Below are 18,462 nucleotides of genomic sequence, written 5' to 3' on the forward strand. Positions count from 1 at the left end.
CTGGCCCATTATTTTACTCGTTTCAAAAATGGCCCCAGCCTTGGCATCAAGTTCAAACATCGTTATACCATTCTATTCGTTGATTTACTAGGTGTGGATTTGTTGGATCCTGCGTCGGTTCGAGAAAATGTGGATCTAAAATCGGCAGATCGGCAGGACAAAACGTGCCAAGAATAATCCTCTGCCACGAGCCCACTTAGTTTCAGCCCCCAACCGCAGATCTTACTTTAAACAAGAGTTTCTAAGCCTTTTGTGGCTTAATTATCTTCTAACTGAGGGAGCAAATGCATTGGAAAAAATCCACAAACTAAGTGATGGCCCCCTGCAGTAGTTCCTCCGTTGTTGCAGTATCCCAATTTCATCTAAGGGGCCAGTGGAGCTGATAAATGTCGCATTGTTTTAGTCTCAGCTCTAGGCATTTGGTTATGCTAGTTTTTGGATTCTACTGCGACCCAGGAAGAGAACTCGGGACTTTCATTCCCGTGTGGGAATTGATAGTGTTGTAAAAAATAGCCATAAAAGAGATATTTACATCCCGAAGCTAGATTTTCTTCTGAAACTACTGAGTAGCGTTTCCTTATGGCTAAGACGATAAGGACAAATGCCAGGCTCTGGCTTTTGTCTATCTTTCTCCTAGCCGGAAGTCTCTTGTTTTTGAAACCTTCATTGAATTCAAAAGCTCCCACTCAATTTCACTCCCGTGAGATCTTGGACGACTTGAAAGATCTGGCACTACTGGGAAATGTTTCCACCACCGAATCAACCTGTAAAAAGGGCGTGCGTTGTAAACTGAATGCATGCTGTGGTGGTTTCTTCGGAGGTGAAGAAGGAACTTGCGGATTTGGACCAGACTATTGTGGCCATGACTGCGATTCCCAGTGTGATGCGAAGGCAGAATGTGGGAAGTATGCGACCAAAGGGGGTACGACAAAAAGCAGAAAATTAAAACCCAAGATTGTGATATGCTGATTTGACTGTCTCTTTCAGACGAGAAATGCCCTCTCAATGTTTGCTGTAGCAAGTTTGGCCACTGCGGTACTACTGCTGAGTTCTGTGGAGGCAACTGTCAGAATTCTACTGATAGTAGCTGCGAGGAACACCCTGCTCCTCCTCAAGGAGCAAGTCCACTTCCTGTTTTGACGAACAAAGTGATCGGATATTATCAATCGTGGGCGGAAAGAAGATCTTGTCATACTTTCCCTCCCGATGCCATTCCTGTCGAGGGACTCACGCATCTGAACTATGCCTTCGCCTAGTACGTATACTCTTTATTCCGTTTACTCGAGAGTTCTTTTACTGACAGATTCCCCAACCTGACAGTATCAACCCGGATTCCCTCGAGATCACTGTCATGGATGACCAGACACCTGAAAGCTCCTTCGCACGGACGACTGATATCAAAAACACCAAATTGCGCAACTCCGAGCTACAAATATTTGCGTCCATTGGAGGTTGGACATTCTCAGATAACAAAACCGCGACACAGCCGCTGTTTTCTGACATTGCAGCTGACTCCGGCAAGCGATTGAAGTTTGCCAATAACCTTCTTTCGTTCATGGTTCACTTTGGCTTCGATGGTGTCGATCTAGACTGGGAATATCCTGGCGCCGGCGACCGTGGGGGAAACAAAAAAGACGTCAAGAATTATGTCTTGTTGATGAAGACCATTCGTGAGAAATTTGATTCGTCCGCTCGAGTCAACTACGGATTGTCATTCACCATCCCAACTTCCTATTGGTATTTGAGATGGTAAGTATTGGAGTGAAAGTATTCACCACAAGCTTAATATCTGACCCGCTAATTTTCAAAAAACAGGTTTGATGTACCTGGACTGCTCAAATACGCCGACTGGGTCAACATGATGTCCTATGATCTTCATGTGAGTTTAAGCAAATCATCTTCAATAGCTATTCAACCCAGCTAAGGCAGAAAACAGGGTGTATGGGACGAAAACAACCCGATCGGCAACAAGGTGCACCCCCATACCAATTTGACTGAGATCAAACAAGCGTCGGAGCTCCTGTGGAGAAATGATGTTGCACCTGCCAAGGTTGTGCTGGGTGTTGGGTTTTACGGACGGTCATTCCATCTGAAACACACAAACTGCACTAAGCCTGGATGTGACTTCCACGGTGATGCCCAAAAGGGAGACTGTACAAAGTCGTCTGGCACTCTGGCATATTTCGAGATCCAGGACATTATCAAAAAGGAGCACAAAAATGTCACTTACGACGAAGATGCTGCCGTGAATTGGATCACTTATGGAGATGGTCTTGACAACTGGGTCAGCTATGATGATGCCAAAACCTTGAAGCAGAAAGTGGATTACGCAGATGAAGTTGGCCTTGGTGGAGTTATGATTTGGAGTGTTGACCAAGACGATGAATCATTCACAGCTCTTGAAGGGTTGATTGGAAAGTCACTGCCTTCATACCACAAAAACCAAAAGCGAACCCACCTTTCGGACACCAACCATTGGAAATCCCTGAATGCTCAGTCCTGCAAGATCAGCGACTGCGTTGATAGTGACTCTGAACCACCATCTGGGTTCGGGCGTGCTCCAAATGGCAAGTTCCCCGATAAATGTGGCAGTGGCAAGTCCAAGTTCATCTGGTGTCCTCTCAATGAGATGCCAAATTCGTGTACTTGGCGTGGATCAGGCTCTTGTCACGGACAGTGTCATCCTGGAGAAGTGACTCTCACACACTCTACACATGGAGATACCAAATGTCTTGCACCAGGTCAACAAGCCTTCTGCTGTAAGAGCAATACCTGGTCCAAACTGACAGACAAGTGTGGCTGGGGCCCGATGGACGATACGTGCCCCGACGATGCGCCATACGCTGTCAGCTCCAAAAAGACCGGTCTCTTCCACAGTCATACAGTTCCTTGGTGCTGTCCTTATGATTTCCAAGGATGCCATTGGGTCGGTAAGGGAACTTGTGATGACAACGAGTGCTCCGCAACTGACATTCAGGCTGGGCTGGATGATAAAGGCAATACTGGAAACAAATGCGCCAATGGATACAATGGGCGCAAGAAGCCACTTTGCTGCAACACACCGGCGAACACAAATCCTTTCCTCCCGGTCGCACTGGTCGATCTTTTCCCCAAGCTACCACCTTCAGACGATGTCCCTGCCTGGGATAAGCAGAGCCTTGCATCGGGTGATGTGGCAGGAGGAGAAGCATTCCTGTTTGTGCTTGTCGATGGACCATCTGATACCGTAACCAATGTTAACAAGCGCGATGGATCCCACCTGGAGTTCGTCACCGGCGGTGTTCATCATGGGCAGGCTAGACAAACAGCGCACTTTGTCTGCATGGATGATTCAGACACCAGCAACTGTCATGACATGCACGAGAATGGCCTTGACGGGACAATTCTACGAATGCCCGAGGGCAAGGGATTCGCCAAGTATGCCGTTGCCCACTCTGTGACCATCTCAAATTACACGGTTCCTCACAATCGACTGTCCAAACGTGCACCGCTCGGGGCCAGAGTGTTCGAATTGGAATACAGCTACGACTTTTCTAAAGTCAAGCGGGATAGCTCGAAGGAAGTCTATCTCCGAGTCGACTATGGAGACCGTCAACAGTACTGGACTGACGTCGTTGAGGCAAAACATCACAAACGAGGACATACCCACCGGCGCTTCTGGAGCGAACTATGGCAGGAGTGGAAGCGAATCATCACGGAATTCCGTAAAGACGACTTCGTTGGAAACACGAAGCCGTATTTGTCCAATGACGACTTCAATGTCGGCATCTACGGATCTACCGGAGATGTTCATGGATGTTCCGATGCTGGTTTCATGAAAGTCGACCTCAAAGGAAGTATGACCGATGGGTTGAGATTTGGATCCAGTATGGTTGGAACCATCTCGCCGGAATTGTCCTTGAAAGAGGCATATACCTTTTTCGATTCCAGCATGCGGATGGAAGGAACTCTCGACGTTGATGCCAAAGGTACTCTCAACATCAACAATCACCCAAGTCTGGTGAAAGATCTTCTTGCGGACCCTATTACAAAATTTGAGGCTTCTCATCCGGGTATCATATCATTTTCACCCGAGTTCAATGCCGAAGTCGCCATGGTTGGACAAGGCGAAATCGATGCGAAGTTCACTGTGAAATTTGAAAGCATGAGTGATGGGTCTTTGAAATCTAATGCTCCACCACATCTCGGTGATTTCGGGGGCTCTGCTATGCTACAGTCAACTGTTAAAGATCCCGTTGACGGCAAAGTGTGGGTTGGTGATAACAGCCAGGATACGGTCTTCGGTGTCAACATCAATCTGGAGTCTTCTCTGAACATTAAAATCCACGATTACTCTTCCACGGGCGTCCAGGCAGAGGCTCAATTCAAATCTCGCATACCTCGCACTATTCGCGTTGTTGGAGATACTGGCTCAGGAAAGCCAGGAATTATAGAGTCTCCCCAGCAAGCATCCGTTGGTGTAGAGGCAGATAATAAGATCAAGATCGGATGGACCGACCACAAGGACCACCCAGTTGGTGAGCTTCCAAAGCAAAAGGTCCTTTTCACCGGAGGTGAAAGACCTGCCGAGCGCAAGGCCCCGGCTGCTGGGAAGGACAGCAATAGAATACTTTTTGCAGACCCTGACGAGAAATACATGACATGCGAGGACGAAGAACTCGAAACTCCTGTCCAGTGTTCTTTTAGGTTCAGTTTCTGGGATTCCAATATCAGACAGCCCGATCCACCCTATAAGAAGCGTTCTGATGAAGACCACGATCATTACAACTCATTGGTGGCTCGAAAGGGCGGTCCCAATACGGGAGGTCAAGGCCACTATATTGTCCAAGAGAACCCCACATCAAATGGGCAACAAATCAACCAATTCCGTTTCATCACACCGACATATCCCAATGGCAATCAAGGCCGAGCTTTGGATGACGAAAGAGGATATAGTGACGCCTACTCTCTTCAGAATCCCAGTGTATGTGACGACCCGACCATCACGAAACACGGCACTTATTTGATAAACTATGACAATCTGGATTCGGAGCATCCAATTGATCGATCAGTGATTCCGAACTACTTCCTATCCGTCTTTGTCCAAGATGGGGAACTGGAACTTGGAAATGGAGGGCAAACCTATCAGACTCGTCACTCTACATGGACTTGGGATGAATTATACGAGTACTTCGCCCATGATTACCGGCAATGGGTCATCCATGCGCCTGGGGACCCTGTACCCGCTGGCTCAGCCGCTGAAGACGTTGCTGATGCCCTCGGCTCAAGTTCAAATCCAACGGTCATGACCAACTTCGAACGAAACCTCAATATTATGAAGGGTCAGACGTACACAGGTGGACCTATGAGCCCGGGTGATCACGCGATGAATACTGCATTGAGCAGCTTCGATGAGTCCGCGGTCTGCAAAGTGATCAGTGAGCTCCGGGGTCAGATCGCTATCTTCCACTACATGCAGGCAATTAAGGACGAACGAACTTCTGTATTCAATGGTATTCGTGATGCACTGCAAAACTTCGACAAGACCTATGCCAAGGTATGTACAAGAAATAATTCACCCTCGTGACTGATTGAAATGCTAATATTTATCTTTTGCAGGTCTTCCCGCATAGTAGCAAGCGCCTAGCTCCATTGTGGGAAGAATTCCACCCCCAATGGGAGAAATTTGTCATCAACAGGACCAGAAGATTTATCACGATGAGACTGAAGGAAATTTCAGACAAGTGGGATCCGCTGCAGTACGACGCGAACAAATCGAAGAGAAATATGGCAATCCGCGTCATGACACGTGTGAAGAATATTGAAAGTTCTGCTGCCACAGACTTGCATTTTTAGTTAATTTGGTTTTTACATTTACCGGATGATCTTGCCTCTCCAATATAAAATTGCTTGTATTTCTTCCAATTTCGGAGCTGATGCTTGATTTTTTAAAGTTGATCAAGTTAGAAATCCGAACAGGCTCTCACATTCTAAATCAAACCCACCCTAGGGTTATAGTATTCGGTCAACCTGTCAAACATGACCTTGTGGTTGGTAATACGAGACTACCTGAGCGGCTGCCTTGATTACTATTCAACAGGGAGTTCAGATTTAGGTACAAATCTCTATAGCCCCGGCATCACTCCAACTGGATTTGAAAAGTGATTATTGGCCGCTAAACCAGATGTGCGGTTTTTACTCAGACGAGCAGGTGGTTGGACTGGGATGCGCCACAAATGCTTCCCGCTGGCGTTCATCGTATTGGTTCTTGTCTTCAATTTTTTGCTGAGAAATCCGAGCGAATTGAACGAAAAGTATCGCATCGTAATCGACCAGAACGCTTCTTCGTCCATATGAGACCGGGAAAAGTGAGGCTGGATATGGTCGTAGAAGATTCCAAACAATGGCGTAGGAGTGTTGAGCGCTAGAGAGCACCAGAAGGTTCCACGGTCCCACCCTTGCTGCAAAATAGTATGCAATCGAACAAGAGGCTGTGCTTCTCTGCTTCGTATGTATAATTCTTCTTCTTCTTTCAGCACCTCCATGAACTCCTTGTGGATGGCCTCGTACGCATCCGGTTTGATCTTGAAAATAGGTTCAATAGGATCACTCGACAGCCAATGCGGAGGATAAAACATTTCCACTGGGCGAGAGCAAGCCCATTCAAGGTCAATAAGGCACTTGATTTTCCAATCTTCATCGACAAGTATGTTGTTTTGGTGGACATCAGTGAGGCTCAGGAAGAAAGGTCCGTTAAGGAGGTCGCGACGTAAGAAACAAGGCCAGACACTTCTCATAACCATCAATGCACATGCCTAATAAAAGCCATCCTGAAGACTACTAACAGCATTGGGTTGGTGACGAAAACGGCTCTCATGAATTGCAAGAACATCATTTATATACGAGTCAGCCCTGGAATAGGTGATTTGTCGCGACATGTCAATTGGGATGCCTCCATTTTGGAAGATTGCGATCTGAAGGGTCAGAGGCCGGTTACTCAGACTCAAATGGTCTGCGTCGTCCAAGATAAAAGAGCCAATTCGCTGAAGTGGCGTCCGTGTCAACGCGATCATGATACGGGATAGATCGCGGAAAAGGGTCCTTCGTAATTGCTTGTCATGACGTCCATTTTTCCATGTTTCAGAAAGCATATTGTCAGGGGCCAATGCCCGATATTGGTCACGTGCGCCACGAGACCTCGGCATATTGACATAGCGAACGCGCGCGGGAAGATTCTCTTCTTCAAGCCTTTTGTACACAGCTTGTGGCCTAGTTAGATTGAATTTAGGTCTTGTTTCAGCTTTTCACAGATTTTTCTCCTTCGAATCCTGATCTAACATCGTATGATTATTTTTCGAAATCCTGATCTTGAAAGCCAAATACCCAAAAATACAGGAGTAATCTGCATATTCTATGCAATCCCAAGATTTTTCATGTTTGTCCTGTTTGTCGGCCCTCGAAATATCCCGAGGGTGGCCCGCGGGCAAGGGCGAGGTCTACCAGAGACTCAACAGCGATTTTCAGGAAGGAATCGGAAGCGTGTAAGGCGTGATGATCAATTTATCAAGTATTAGCTGCAGATTAGAATTGTAATTTATTTGCTCTTTATAATTCCAACTTATTTCGTCCTTAAATTCGTATTGACTCTTCGTTTCCATCCAAAAATCTGGAATTCTGAATATATAAGCACAATACTCTAAATTACAGCCCGAGCCTTCACAAATTATGCAAGTCACGAGGTTCTACCTGTTTGCATTGTTTATATACCCGCCAAGAAACGGGTAATGCGTTACCCGTTTGGGTAGACCCGCGGGCCGTGGCGAGGTCTATATCCACGTGACGTGGCCCATGCGGCAATCTTGTCAAGATCTTTTCGAATGTCCTCAGAAAGCATCTTGGATTCTTGATCGGGATTCGACTCGGTCTCCGTCTGAACAGAAGAGAAATGGCAGATCAGAAGTGCGCCCTGCGAGCGTATTTAAAAGTCCGTGGTGAAATAACATGGGTGAGAACTGGTGAGACTTCTCACCCGTTCTCAACCCTGTCAACCTGGTCGGTTGAAATATCACGGTTACTGGGATAATCATGGGAGCTGGGATCACGTGCATGCCTATAAACCTGTTCACCAGTCTACTTGTATCTTACACAATTAACTCCCCTCAACAACATGAACACTGAAGCATCACTTATAAATCAACAGGTTACGAGCCCGGCAATGCTCACCTCAAATTGGAGAATACTTTCTACTCCTAGGTTTCCCCCTTAAGTGAAAGCTTCATACATATATTGACTGAACTGGAATTTCTCATTTAGTTCTTCAACTGAGAAGACATTTTTCTGAGGACCAACAGACAAACGAATTGTGCGGAATCGTCTCACAAAGTTGACAAAGCCACCACACCGCTACAGATAGTCGTCAGACCAATGATGGTCTACAGACATGTTACACAATATACAACACCGTCTCACACCGCTACGAACGTCACACCGCTCCAGACGTATCACATCGCCACAGACAGAAGAAACGACCTGCTCTCTGTAGCATGGTAGGATTTCATTTTCCCTAAAATCCCTGACATTCTCGGAACAGGACATTCTACTATTTTAACTTATGACAAGAAAGCAAAGTTCACATAAGGGACATAAATGGACTGACGAAGAGCTCAATTTGGTATGCTATCTTCGATGCATCCGTCATTGGCGCTTCACACAAATACAAAAGGCGAAGTTTCCATTACTTTCTCGACACTCAGTGGGCGGGGCCTATAGAAATTTAGCTCCAGAAGAGCGCGCACACCGGGCACTCGCTGCTGCACCTGTCAATGCCAGGTCCCGGCACACCACAAGACGCAACTCCACCATCAAGCTCAACCTGCGCTCTCCAGTCCGGAGAAGGGCCCAAGTCACCCCAACTCAACGAACACCGAGATCGGATATGCACCGTTAACCGCAAGTGGCAATAAGTCAAACCGGTACAATCTCCGACCAAACAGACCGAAACGCTTTGCAGAGCGAAAGCCACGATATATGGTTGACCGTGTTGTAATCCAAAGAAAGATTGCTTGTTTTCCTTCTGGACGGAAACTTGAGGGTTTATATACACATGCGACCTCCAGATTGATTTCCAATCAAAGCTGGTAATTCCGTGAGGTTAGGAATTGATTCCGTTACGATACGACATATCACAACACCTACAAGTAGGGGCGCTATTCGGACTGACCTACTTGGGGCTCTACCTGGCAACTCCTTCCAACAGCACAAGCTCTAAGAGAAACTTGATTCCTGTTATCTTCCCAGCAAAACTCCCTTGAGAACAAATACATCCAGGCTGGCCGACTGAGCCTGTCGTGACAAAGAAACTCCACTATTCGCCGTATCTTGGACCACACAGCTAAATAACATGGCAAATAGTAATGTCGGCAAGCGTTTCATTCGCCACGCTAGAGTCGGTGAAGCTGCAATTTACTGGCTGGGGTCGGTATCAATGCTACACAAGGCTTGCATAAACGAGACAGATTGTAGTGCGGGGTTTCGCCGGAAGCATTTCACGAGGTCAGGCCATCTGCCTCAGCCGGAAAGTATCCAATTTATCAGAACAGTCAGCGCATCAAATAAAGACGGGCAAGAACCACAAATCAAAAGCAAGTGATTACAACAGTCCCAGGTATGCACCCCGTTCAATCCAACTTGTCCCGGGTCCTCAATCTCTAGTGCTTCCGTTGAAACAACGAGGTATTTATTTGGTCGGCCTCCGAGATATTTCATTTATTTGTAGATATTAATGCTCTTCATTCTCAAGCCAGATCATGAGCTAGAGTCTCCTCCTGAGCGAGCCCTACTACGCATACGAGAGCTACAGTTACACAATGCGTGCATCTCTTCGCTGTCAACTATGCAATGCAGGGTTCCCTTCGTATTTAGTGCGGAAGACGTGGACTTCTGAGACAATTGGAAACCTGTTGGATAATTTTTCCATTCATGGAATGTGGGTCTTTTACTGGCCTGACAGACCACTCCTCCTGCTATAAGAGGATGCAAGATTTCTATTTTCTGTAAAGAAACATTTTTCTTACCAATAGTTATTCTAAATCAAATTCTCCCAAGATGGAAATCCCATTTCTTCATTCTATCTCCATTGACGAGAAGACTGCACGTCACGCAGGAGTTTTTACAACACTCCCTGTTCGAAAAAGCAAGCATAGCGATATCGCGGATAGAGGTGCCCAGAGAGCCATCCAAGCATGGGAAAAACACGCCAAAGAAGATCACTCGAAGACAAATTTTCAAGCGGTCTCTCCCTCGATGGATCAACATGGCAACAAGTGGGCTTACCTCAGCCCTGAAGCGTTACCAGAGCGACTAGCTCTTCTGGTCTATCTGAGTGATTTCGGAACTATCTATGACGGTATTTAACCTTTGAATGATTTATGTGAGAACGCATTCTTACTTAAACAAGATTTCTGTGAACCTCTTGCCGGTGAAGAATGCCTCCAACACAGGGAAACATTCGAAAGATGTTCGGACATCGAACCCAGCCAAGCCTTGCCCAGACGAACCTCTGAGAAAAGCCTTCACAAAGTTCTCTCTCAAGGGCTTCTTGAAATGATCAAAATAGACCGCGAGATGGGGCTATATGCGAGTGAAGTTTTCCACAAGTGGGCTAAGGATGTTGGTCGGACTGCGAAGGTCACCACTTATGATGAGTTTATAGTCCAGCGTGGGAATGATCTCGGGATTGTGTCTGTTTTCCGACCCGTGATATTCTACAAGGCAGGCTATTGAATCTATATTAACCTATTTATAGGGCATGGTGGGGATTGTACGATTTTGTCCTGGGTTTAAAGCTTACTTCCGAGGATCGAGAACTCACGGCTCATATAATCAATACAGCAAGCGAGTTCCTTATTGTTTCTCAAGACTATTGGAGTTGGGAGAAAGAATACGTTGCGTGGAAAGAAGATGGCACAAGAATTTTGAACGTTGTGGATTTCTTCGCTAGAGACGAGAACATTACGTTCGATGCAGCAAAAAAAAAGGCTGAGAATAAGATCTTAGACTTGGAGCAAGTATTTCTGGCACAGAAAGCTGAATTCTACCGGGTTCATTCACGTGAATCTACTTCCGGGTCGAGAATTGAGGCCATCGGTTTATGCATGGGAAGCTATCAATATTGGTCGGCTCTTGCAACTCGGTACCACGGTTTGAAACACCAAAATCCGAAAAGGGAAGCTATCTTGAATGATCTCAGACAAAAGCCACTACGTGGATATTGTTACAATCCCGATTCACTCTCAAAAACCGAGGCTCCTTTGAGTCCGAGCTTCATCGACAAGGAAATTGGCAGCCAGCGTCCAAAAAATGGGAATGAAATTTCTGCAACGAAGAATCTCGCACAGGAGAATGGAAATTCTGTCAAATCAACTCGGAACAGAAGTTGTGACGACACGACACTATGGAGGAAGCCAGAAGAGGGAGCCCTGATGGCTCCACGCGACTACATCAGTAGCACCCCGTCGAAAGGAGTGCGCCCTATGCTTATTCTCGCTCTCAACGACTGGATTAAGGCACCTCAAACCTCAGTGAAACACATCAAAAATTTAATCCGCCTTCTCCATGATGCATCTTTGCTCATTGACGATGTTCAGGACAATTCCACAATGCGACGCGGGAAGCCAGCAGCACACGTGATATTTGGCGCCCCTCAAGCCCTCAACACAGGGCTCTTCATGTTTAGTCAAGCGGTGCGAGAATGCCAAAAGCTGAAACATCCTCGTGCCACTAATATTTTGATTGAGAACCTCGAGTGCCTCTACCTGGGCCAGAGCTGGGATCTGTATTGGAAACACAACTTGACATTCCCCTCGGAAGATGACTACTTCACCATGGTAGACAATAAAACAGGCGGAATGTTTCGAATGCTTGTACAGCTTCTTCAAGTTGAAGGTTCTTTCGAAAGTTCAGCAGTGTCAGCACCTGATCTTGAGCGTCTCATTCTTCTGTTGGGCCGCTTCTTCCAGGTTCGGGATGACTATATGAATCTATCGTCAGCGGATTATGCCGAGCAGAAGGGCTTCTGCGAGGATCTAGATGAGGGTAAAATATCCTACTTGATTGTTCGTCTGTTAGCTCATGCACCAGAGTATAAATCTCACATTACTGGGATTTTCCGTCAGTTGCCTCTTGGTTTAGGACAGGCATCTGGGTTACCATACGACAGCAAGAGGTATATTCTGGATATTCTCCAGAGCACAGGCACATTTGCAGCAACTCTGCAGTATCTTAAAGACTTGCAGGCAGCCATTGAAATCGAAATTTCGAGGTTGGAGGGAGACTTAGGAGAACAAAACCCGATGATCCGTCTGATTATCGCGAATTTGAGTGTCAAAGAACTTGTTAAATAGCTCGGGGCCATTACGTGTCACGGGCCAGTGCCCGGTATTGGTCACATGTGTCACGAGACCTTGGCATGTTGACGTGGAGACCGCGCACGGAGAACTTCTCTTCTTCAAGCTTTTTGTTCACACTTCGTGGCCTAGTTAGATTGAATTTAAGTCTGGCTTCAGCCCTTCACATTAAGCACTGTCGAACAACCGCATGTTCTTGCGTATGTTAGGTTGCAGAACGCTCACTACGTTTCACCACCTTGGCCATTTGAGATGTGGTCAGTCTCTGCCTACCCCGTGTCATGTGCTCAATTACTTCACGCTGCCACGGATCGAGATTTCGGGCCATCCTGTGACGGGTCAGAATGCCGTCGAATGAAAGGCTTTACCTCGGCAAAGAACTCTTCAATCGGATTCAGGTAGGGCGAGTACGGTGGTAAAAACACTAGCTTGACAGCCTTATTAGGGCACATCTGTTTAATCTTCTCGGGGCGATAGAAAGATGCATTATCCATAATGAGAACTGAATTGGGTTCAGGGTATTTCCCACGATGCTCTAGAAGTTCCTCTATAAAGCCTTCAAAAATGAGGCATCCGTCGAGCCCCAAAAGACACGGGAGAGTAAAATTCCATCTTGGGTATATGCAGGAAGTATCTGAAACCGTTGATCGCGATGAAATTTCGATACTTGGACTGGTGTGGTACTGAAAGGAGACCAGCCAGTTTGTCTGAACCCTATTCGTTTATCACATCCAGATTCATCAACGAAGACGAGGTGGTACAAGCAAAATTATGAGACATCATGACAGTAATCATCACGTAAATCAGCATTTCGCTCTTTTGCTTTCCGTCGAGCTGTCTTCTTCGACCACCCTTTACGACGCACTGTATCGCTAATAGTGGATTTGGTATAAATGCTCCAAATTCGCCCAGAAAGAAAATCTCCATCTCGTGTAGGTATAAACTCGGCTTTTCGAGTAAATGGTCACACAAGGCTTCTATCATAATTGGCGTGATTTTTCGAAGTCGGCCAGCTTTGATTGGAGGAGCTTTTATGCTGCCGAAGAGCCGTAGGTTGGCCCGGATCCTGATGATTGCGCGCTTGCTGCAGCCAGCAGCTTCGGCCACTGGGACGTGGTTAGTTTTTCACTGGTTATCATATCATGAATAAGTCCGAGCGTAAATTTGGCTAGGTTGGGAGCCATAGTCCGATTCACGGGACCGCTGCGCGTGATGAACAGGCGTCGACCAAAGACGAGCTGAGGAGCACTGCGAATGATGGTGGGGCGTCGGGGTAGCACTGTCCAGCTCTGACAGTTACGAAACATGGGCCAGTATAATGCAATAATCCGGTAAAATTGCAGCACTAAGTTAGACTCTCGTTCGATCTAGAGGATCTCCTGAAGCGCAGCAAACGAGAGAAGAAGTGCGTTCTGAGAATTCACTCTTCGCTCATTAGGACCTCCCAAACGACGTTCGAATAATAACATTTCAATCAACTGCGACATGAAGATAAAGGATAAAGGAAAGAGAAGATTAGGCGGGGTCCAAAGCTAGACCTTGGCGATCCGTAGAAGCGTTTGGCTCCTTTTGCAATATCGCACTTCGCCAGTTCAGTCCCAGTGTCTCGGTCATTTTCCCATCGATTCCAATCCTAAGTGAAGCTCAAAGTTACCAACTATGGCTGTGAGGCTGCGGTAAAACATACCCAAAGATCCCGACCCAATGTCATATTCTACCCCATCGGACTCGGATCACAAGGCATAGCGACTGGTATGAAGTACCGACCGCGAAAATCGTTCTTGCTCACATCATCGCTTGCAGCAATGTGAAAGATGATGAGACCAGTGATCTGTGGGATGTCCCAGTTGAGCGCATTCGCTTGAGATCTTGATGTCTGGCGTAGGACATGTCTTCACAGTCGTGCACAAATTGTTGAATCCACTTCCATAACTTGGGAGAAGCGATAAACATGTCTTTCCGAAGACTCGGCGGATGATTGACGGTAAACCGCGTTTTCCATTCGGACAAGAGTGTCAGCTTCTTTGCTACTGTGTCTCTGAGATGCTTGTTTCGAAAATAATATTTTTTCATCCTTTTGAATTTTCGAAAGTGGCTGATCCTCCTGTTGAACTTCGTTATAAAGCTGGATGTATGAGGCGAACTCCACTGCCGTAAGAAGTAATGGCCCAGGTCCTGTTCAGGCCCACGGGCAAAGTGCCAGACCGTAGCAAAGAGAGTGTAATCACTAATTGAGTCCAGGTTGAGAGTCGGCTCAATCTCCAGGAGACTTGGCTCCGCTCCAGGGAATCGTGATTTCTGCGGATCGACCTCTCTTCCATCGACCCAGGCATAGCAGAGATGAAGCCATTTATAAAAGGTATACATAGCTCCGAACCAATTTCGTCATGGTATTGTGGCAATCCTGGTGTGGTTAAAGCATTGGTTCAGGAATGGATGAAGCGAATGCCCAGTCGATGATATAGGTGATGTTATAATCATCATCAACATATATGTTGTTGACACTCGGATTAGGGTGGTATAACGGAAAAGTCTCCGAATTGACAGTTGGGAGTTCAAGTTGCCGTACAATGTCGTGGAGAGCGTGGCCTGCGATGATATAATCCAGTCTGTTGTCCGACGAGTCGGTCTTGCCTCCAACGGCCACAAAGTCGTTCCATAGGTTCACAGCACTCTCATATTGTATGCTGGATTGATAGTCGTCCCGCGAAGGAACGGGTGCCACAAAGCAATGGTGTGACAACTGCAGAATTTCTGCATGTTCTAAGAACGCAGAAACAAGGCTGTCATAGAACTTTGCTTCGGAAGTGAAAGGTCCTCGTTGGATGTCCAAAGAATATCTTCCATGCAACATGTGACCACGTGAGAGACATTCCTTGATTTCGAAGAATTCTACCGCCTAACTGGGAGAGAACTTTGGCTTTGCTGGGAGTCTCTAGGTCAGGTTGAGGAGAACCGGCTGATCCCAGTTTCCTCTCTAACCGTATATCAGATCAGTCTTGGCCGATACTACGGCAGGAAACCGGCAGTGTACTTCTTTTGCTCATTTTAAACGAGGTAAGTATAGTGAAATAGGAGAGCGACACTAACCTCTGCCAGGATCTATGTGTTTCTACTTTGCAACCCTGGATAACCCATATGATATCTGCCTTGCTATTTATGGGAATAATTGCCATTTTATCACTTTTCATTTACCTGTCGGTGCGCTTCAACTGGCCTCACTGCCTTCTATGTGTGCTTCATTGACCAAAAAAGGCCAGGAGAACCGCAACACTTTATTTTCTTCATTTATGATCGTCGCTTTGGCTAGTCTCAGCTTCGTTCATGCACAAATAATTAGGGCCTGGGTCATATGCGTAGGGCCATGGCATATGCAAACAAGTACTTTCAAATTATTTTAGCAGTATCCGCGCCTCACGGCTGCCAGGCACCAAGGAGCCTTATGGGTGGCGTCCATTGGCTCGATAGGGTTGTTTCTTGTTTCATTAAATTTGACTATTCTTTCCTGTATACAAACCAACCTGCAAACAAAAATCGTGACGGTACGTACCGTGACTAAACTGCCGTCATACACTGCTCATGCGCTACATAGCTCCAAATTGCCATAACAAGCCCGAGGAAGGCGGTCGTTTCGTTTCGCCTTTTCCGCGCTTCAGAAAACGCCATGGATATGTTACTTTCGAATGAGCATGTCCAACAATAAGAAAAGAGTAAAGTGCAACGTGAGGAAATTGTGGAATTGTGCAATGTAATTGCAGATAAACTACGTGAAAGCATAGAGATGAAGCACTTCGTTACTAAACCTGTAGCGCCAGTATGCGGTTTGCTTGTGGCAAGGAATGACGCAATACCCTAGACTGGAATCTTGCTAGTGTCCTCCCCACGGGATTTGTCCTGTTCCTCGTGCAGGTTCTCTGGCCTGTCTATGTCTATTCGTGTGGGGCCCATCGGTCTGCGTGGAAGATTTTAGTAGTAGTGACAACGGGGGGCGTTCCATCCGAGCCCTGCTGCGTAGCATCTGCCATGAAATGAACATGTGGCGGTGCTTATGGAAAAAGGGAGCTGTGGAAAAGAAGCCTTGGCCATATTATCACTGAAGAACGGGTGGGTGGTGAAAGAGTGTCTTCAATCCCGAATGATATCCCGAAATGAAGCCTGGGACAGATCAAGGTCTTAACCACAGAAACGGAAAGCGCAGACCGTACTCAATCGACCAACACGGCCGCATGCAGGATGATTTGAGGTCTAGACAAACTCAATCATAATTAAGCTTCTACCAGCTCATCCAAACCCTATTTACCCTGTTACGTTATTTTTAGTTAAACTTCACCCAGTCTATCCAAACCTTAATAGGAAAGGTTGCGGAGACTTTCCTCGCAGCGCGCAGCATTACTAGCGTGAACCCAGAAAGCCCAGGTATCAGGCGATTGCTGCCGGACTCGGTGACAGTATTCGATGGCGAGTCGAGATTCCCTTTGGCAAAGTCAGTCTTGAACAGACCGCCACGAGTTAGTTTAAACTCACCCGTATCACCCCCCGTTCTTCCCCCTTCCCCAAGTCCATCGAAGGGCGTACAGGCTAGTAATGATGAGAGGATCAAAATGAGTGACTTGATTGATGATGATTGTCCGGGGGGAATTTACTTAACAACAACATCATCTTCTTCTTCTTCAATAATAATAGGACTTCTAGGCCTTCTCTGGATCCGTCGAAGGCTTTGAAGCCTACCCTGTAAATGTCTCGGTGCGTCCATGTCTGATACAGGGTTCATATTGGCATATCTAAGATGTCATAAGAATGTCATCCTAACGACTGGTCGTTCTAGATGGCGTGTATCGACCCCGGACGAGCAGGACCATAGAGCTACCGGCTGTATCAACGACTTCGCTTTTCATATGCGTCTCTTACAAGCTCGGATGCCCGACTGTAGTCATCCTATAAACTACACCTCTACGTCCCGGATCTCGTCATTCCAAGCTTCTCCACTCCACACACTCACACAACGCTTCCACACAAACAAACGCAACCCTCAACTCATTTTTTACCTACACACAAGGAAGGTTTCCGACTCATCACGCCCGGGGCAGTAATCAACCACGAAGTATACCATGGGGCTCGGTGACGGAATTCGTCGCAACATTGCGAATGTCAGCAAAGAAGAACGTGATCTGTTCATTGACGCAGTGAAACAATTGAATCAGATTTATTACAGCCCCACCGGTTCCAGAACCGATTTCCCTGCAATGAGCTGAATGATCAGCCCAGCAGTTGCTGCCATTGCCATTATGTGTTAAGGCAGACCGAGGCCCTGCAGTGAAGTCAGAGATTTATTCGTCCTGCTAAGGAACTATAAGAATACCAAGTGCATTGCCAAAGGTTCGCGTCGCCGAGTTGGAGCGCGTGACTTGTGCCGCGATTGCTCGGTGGTCACTTCCGCCGACCATCGCTCTAGTATTCGAAAAATTGTTCGAACGAGTGAATGTACGCAAAGGGTGGTGACAATTTTCATAGGAGAACCGGGGTACATGTGGCAAGGAATCCAAGAGCGGATTTCGCGGGAAAATACGCATTTCCACAGGTGTAGGTGAGTCCACGCTACGGCAGTCAACACGAAAATGTCAAAGCGCAGGATTACCAAGTCCGACAACATCACCCCAGCGACCGATGGATTGAAAACTCGGTCTACAGCCCCTCATTCGCAAGGCCATCTGTTCGTGTAGGATGACGACATTTTGGGACAATCAGTCGATCGTAGTTCGGACTCGTGACAGTCGCGGAACACCGCGATCAGGACGAACAAAAGATGCGATGTGGCCTTTCGAGACACGATTCATTTATCTGAATATTCAACTCCTGTCGCCTGGACACCGACAGAGCTTCACTTCACGAGGCTAGACGCCACCCATCCATTTGCACAACAGCGCGCTAGTCTAGCCTTCCAGTTCTACTCCGCAATGTTGATCGTGTCGCAGCACTGTCCTTGCCATCTCTCCCAACGGCCCGTCTTGGGAGTATCGCGTGGGGCTAAGTGTAATTGGATGGCAGCTAAGTGCGTTCATATGGTGGGACAGATGTTTCA

At 46.9% G+C, this 18,462-nt stretch overlaps 4 protein-coding genes across 4 annotated transcripts; 3 read left to right on the forward strand and 1 right to left on the reverse strand.

Annotated features, from left to right (window-relative positions):
- Nucleotides 1-793: 793 nt before the first annotated feature.
- Nucleotides 794-5,835, forward strand: N7532_002574 (uncharacterized protein; the record flags this gene model as incomplete). The annotated part of the gene is made up of 6 exons (XM_056615068.1): nucleotides 794-905; nucleotides 988-1,255; nucleotides 1,321-1,749; nucleotides 1,816-1,879; nucleotides 1,937-5,536; nucleotides 5,599-5,835. 6 exons carry the CDS (start codon nucleotides 794-796, stop codon nucleotides 5,833-5,835), a joined length of 4,710 nt encoding a protein of 1,569 aa, XP_056478040.1.
- A 4,248-nt stretch (nucleotides 5,836-10,083) lies between these two features.
- Nucleotides 10,084-10,392, forward strand: N7532_002575 (uncharacterized protein; the record flags this gene model as incomplete). Its single annotated transcript, XM_056615069.1, has 1 exon — nucleotides 10,084-10,392. The coding sequence occupies one exon, from the start codon at nucleotides 10,084-10,086 to the stop codon at nucleotides 10,390-10,392; it is 309 nt and encodes a 102-aa protein (XP_056478041.1).
- Nucleotides 10,393-11,459: 1,067 nt separating this feature from the next.
- N7532_002576 (FPP/GGPP synthase family protein) lies at nucleotides 11,460-12,380 on the forward strand (the record flags this gene model as incomplete). The annotated part of the gene is made up of 1 exon (XM_056615070.1): nucleotides 11,460-12,380. The coding sequence occupies one exon, from the start codon at nucleotides 11,460-11,462 to the stop codon at nucleotides 12,378-12,380; it is 921 nt and encodes a 306-aa protein (XP_056478042.1).
- Nucleotides 12,381-14,796: 2,416 nt separating this feature from the next.
- Nucleotides 14,797-15,237, reverse strand: N7532_002577 (Aminoglycoside phosphotransferase; the record flags this gene model as incomplete). Its single annotated transcript, XM_056615071.1, has 1 exon — nucleotides 14,797-15,237. One exon carries the CDS (start codon nucleotides 15,235-15,237, stop codon nucleotides 14,797-14,799), a length of 441 nt encoding a protein of 146 aa, XP_056478043.1.
- Nucleotides 15,238-18,462: the final 3,225 nt, after the last annotated feature.

The sequence above is a fragment of the Penicillium argentinense genome, assembly GCF_028826775.1.
Source record: "Penicillium argentinense strain IBT 30761 chromosome Unknown utg000003l_segment0_segment0, whole genome shotgun sequence".
NCBI classification, from domain to species: domain Eukaryota; kingdom Fungi; phylum Ascomycota; class Eurotiomycetes; order Eurotiales; family Aspergillaceae; genus Penicillium; species Penicillium argentinense.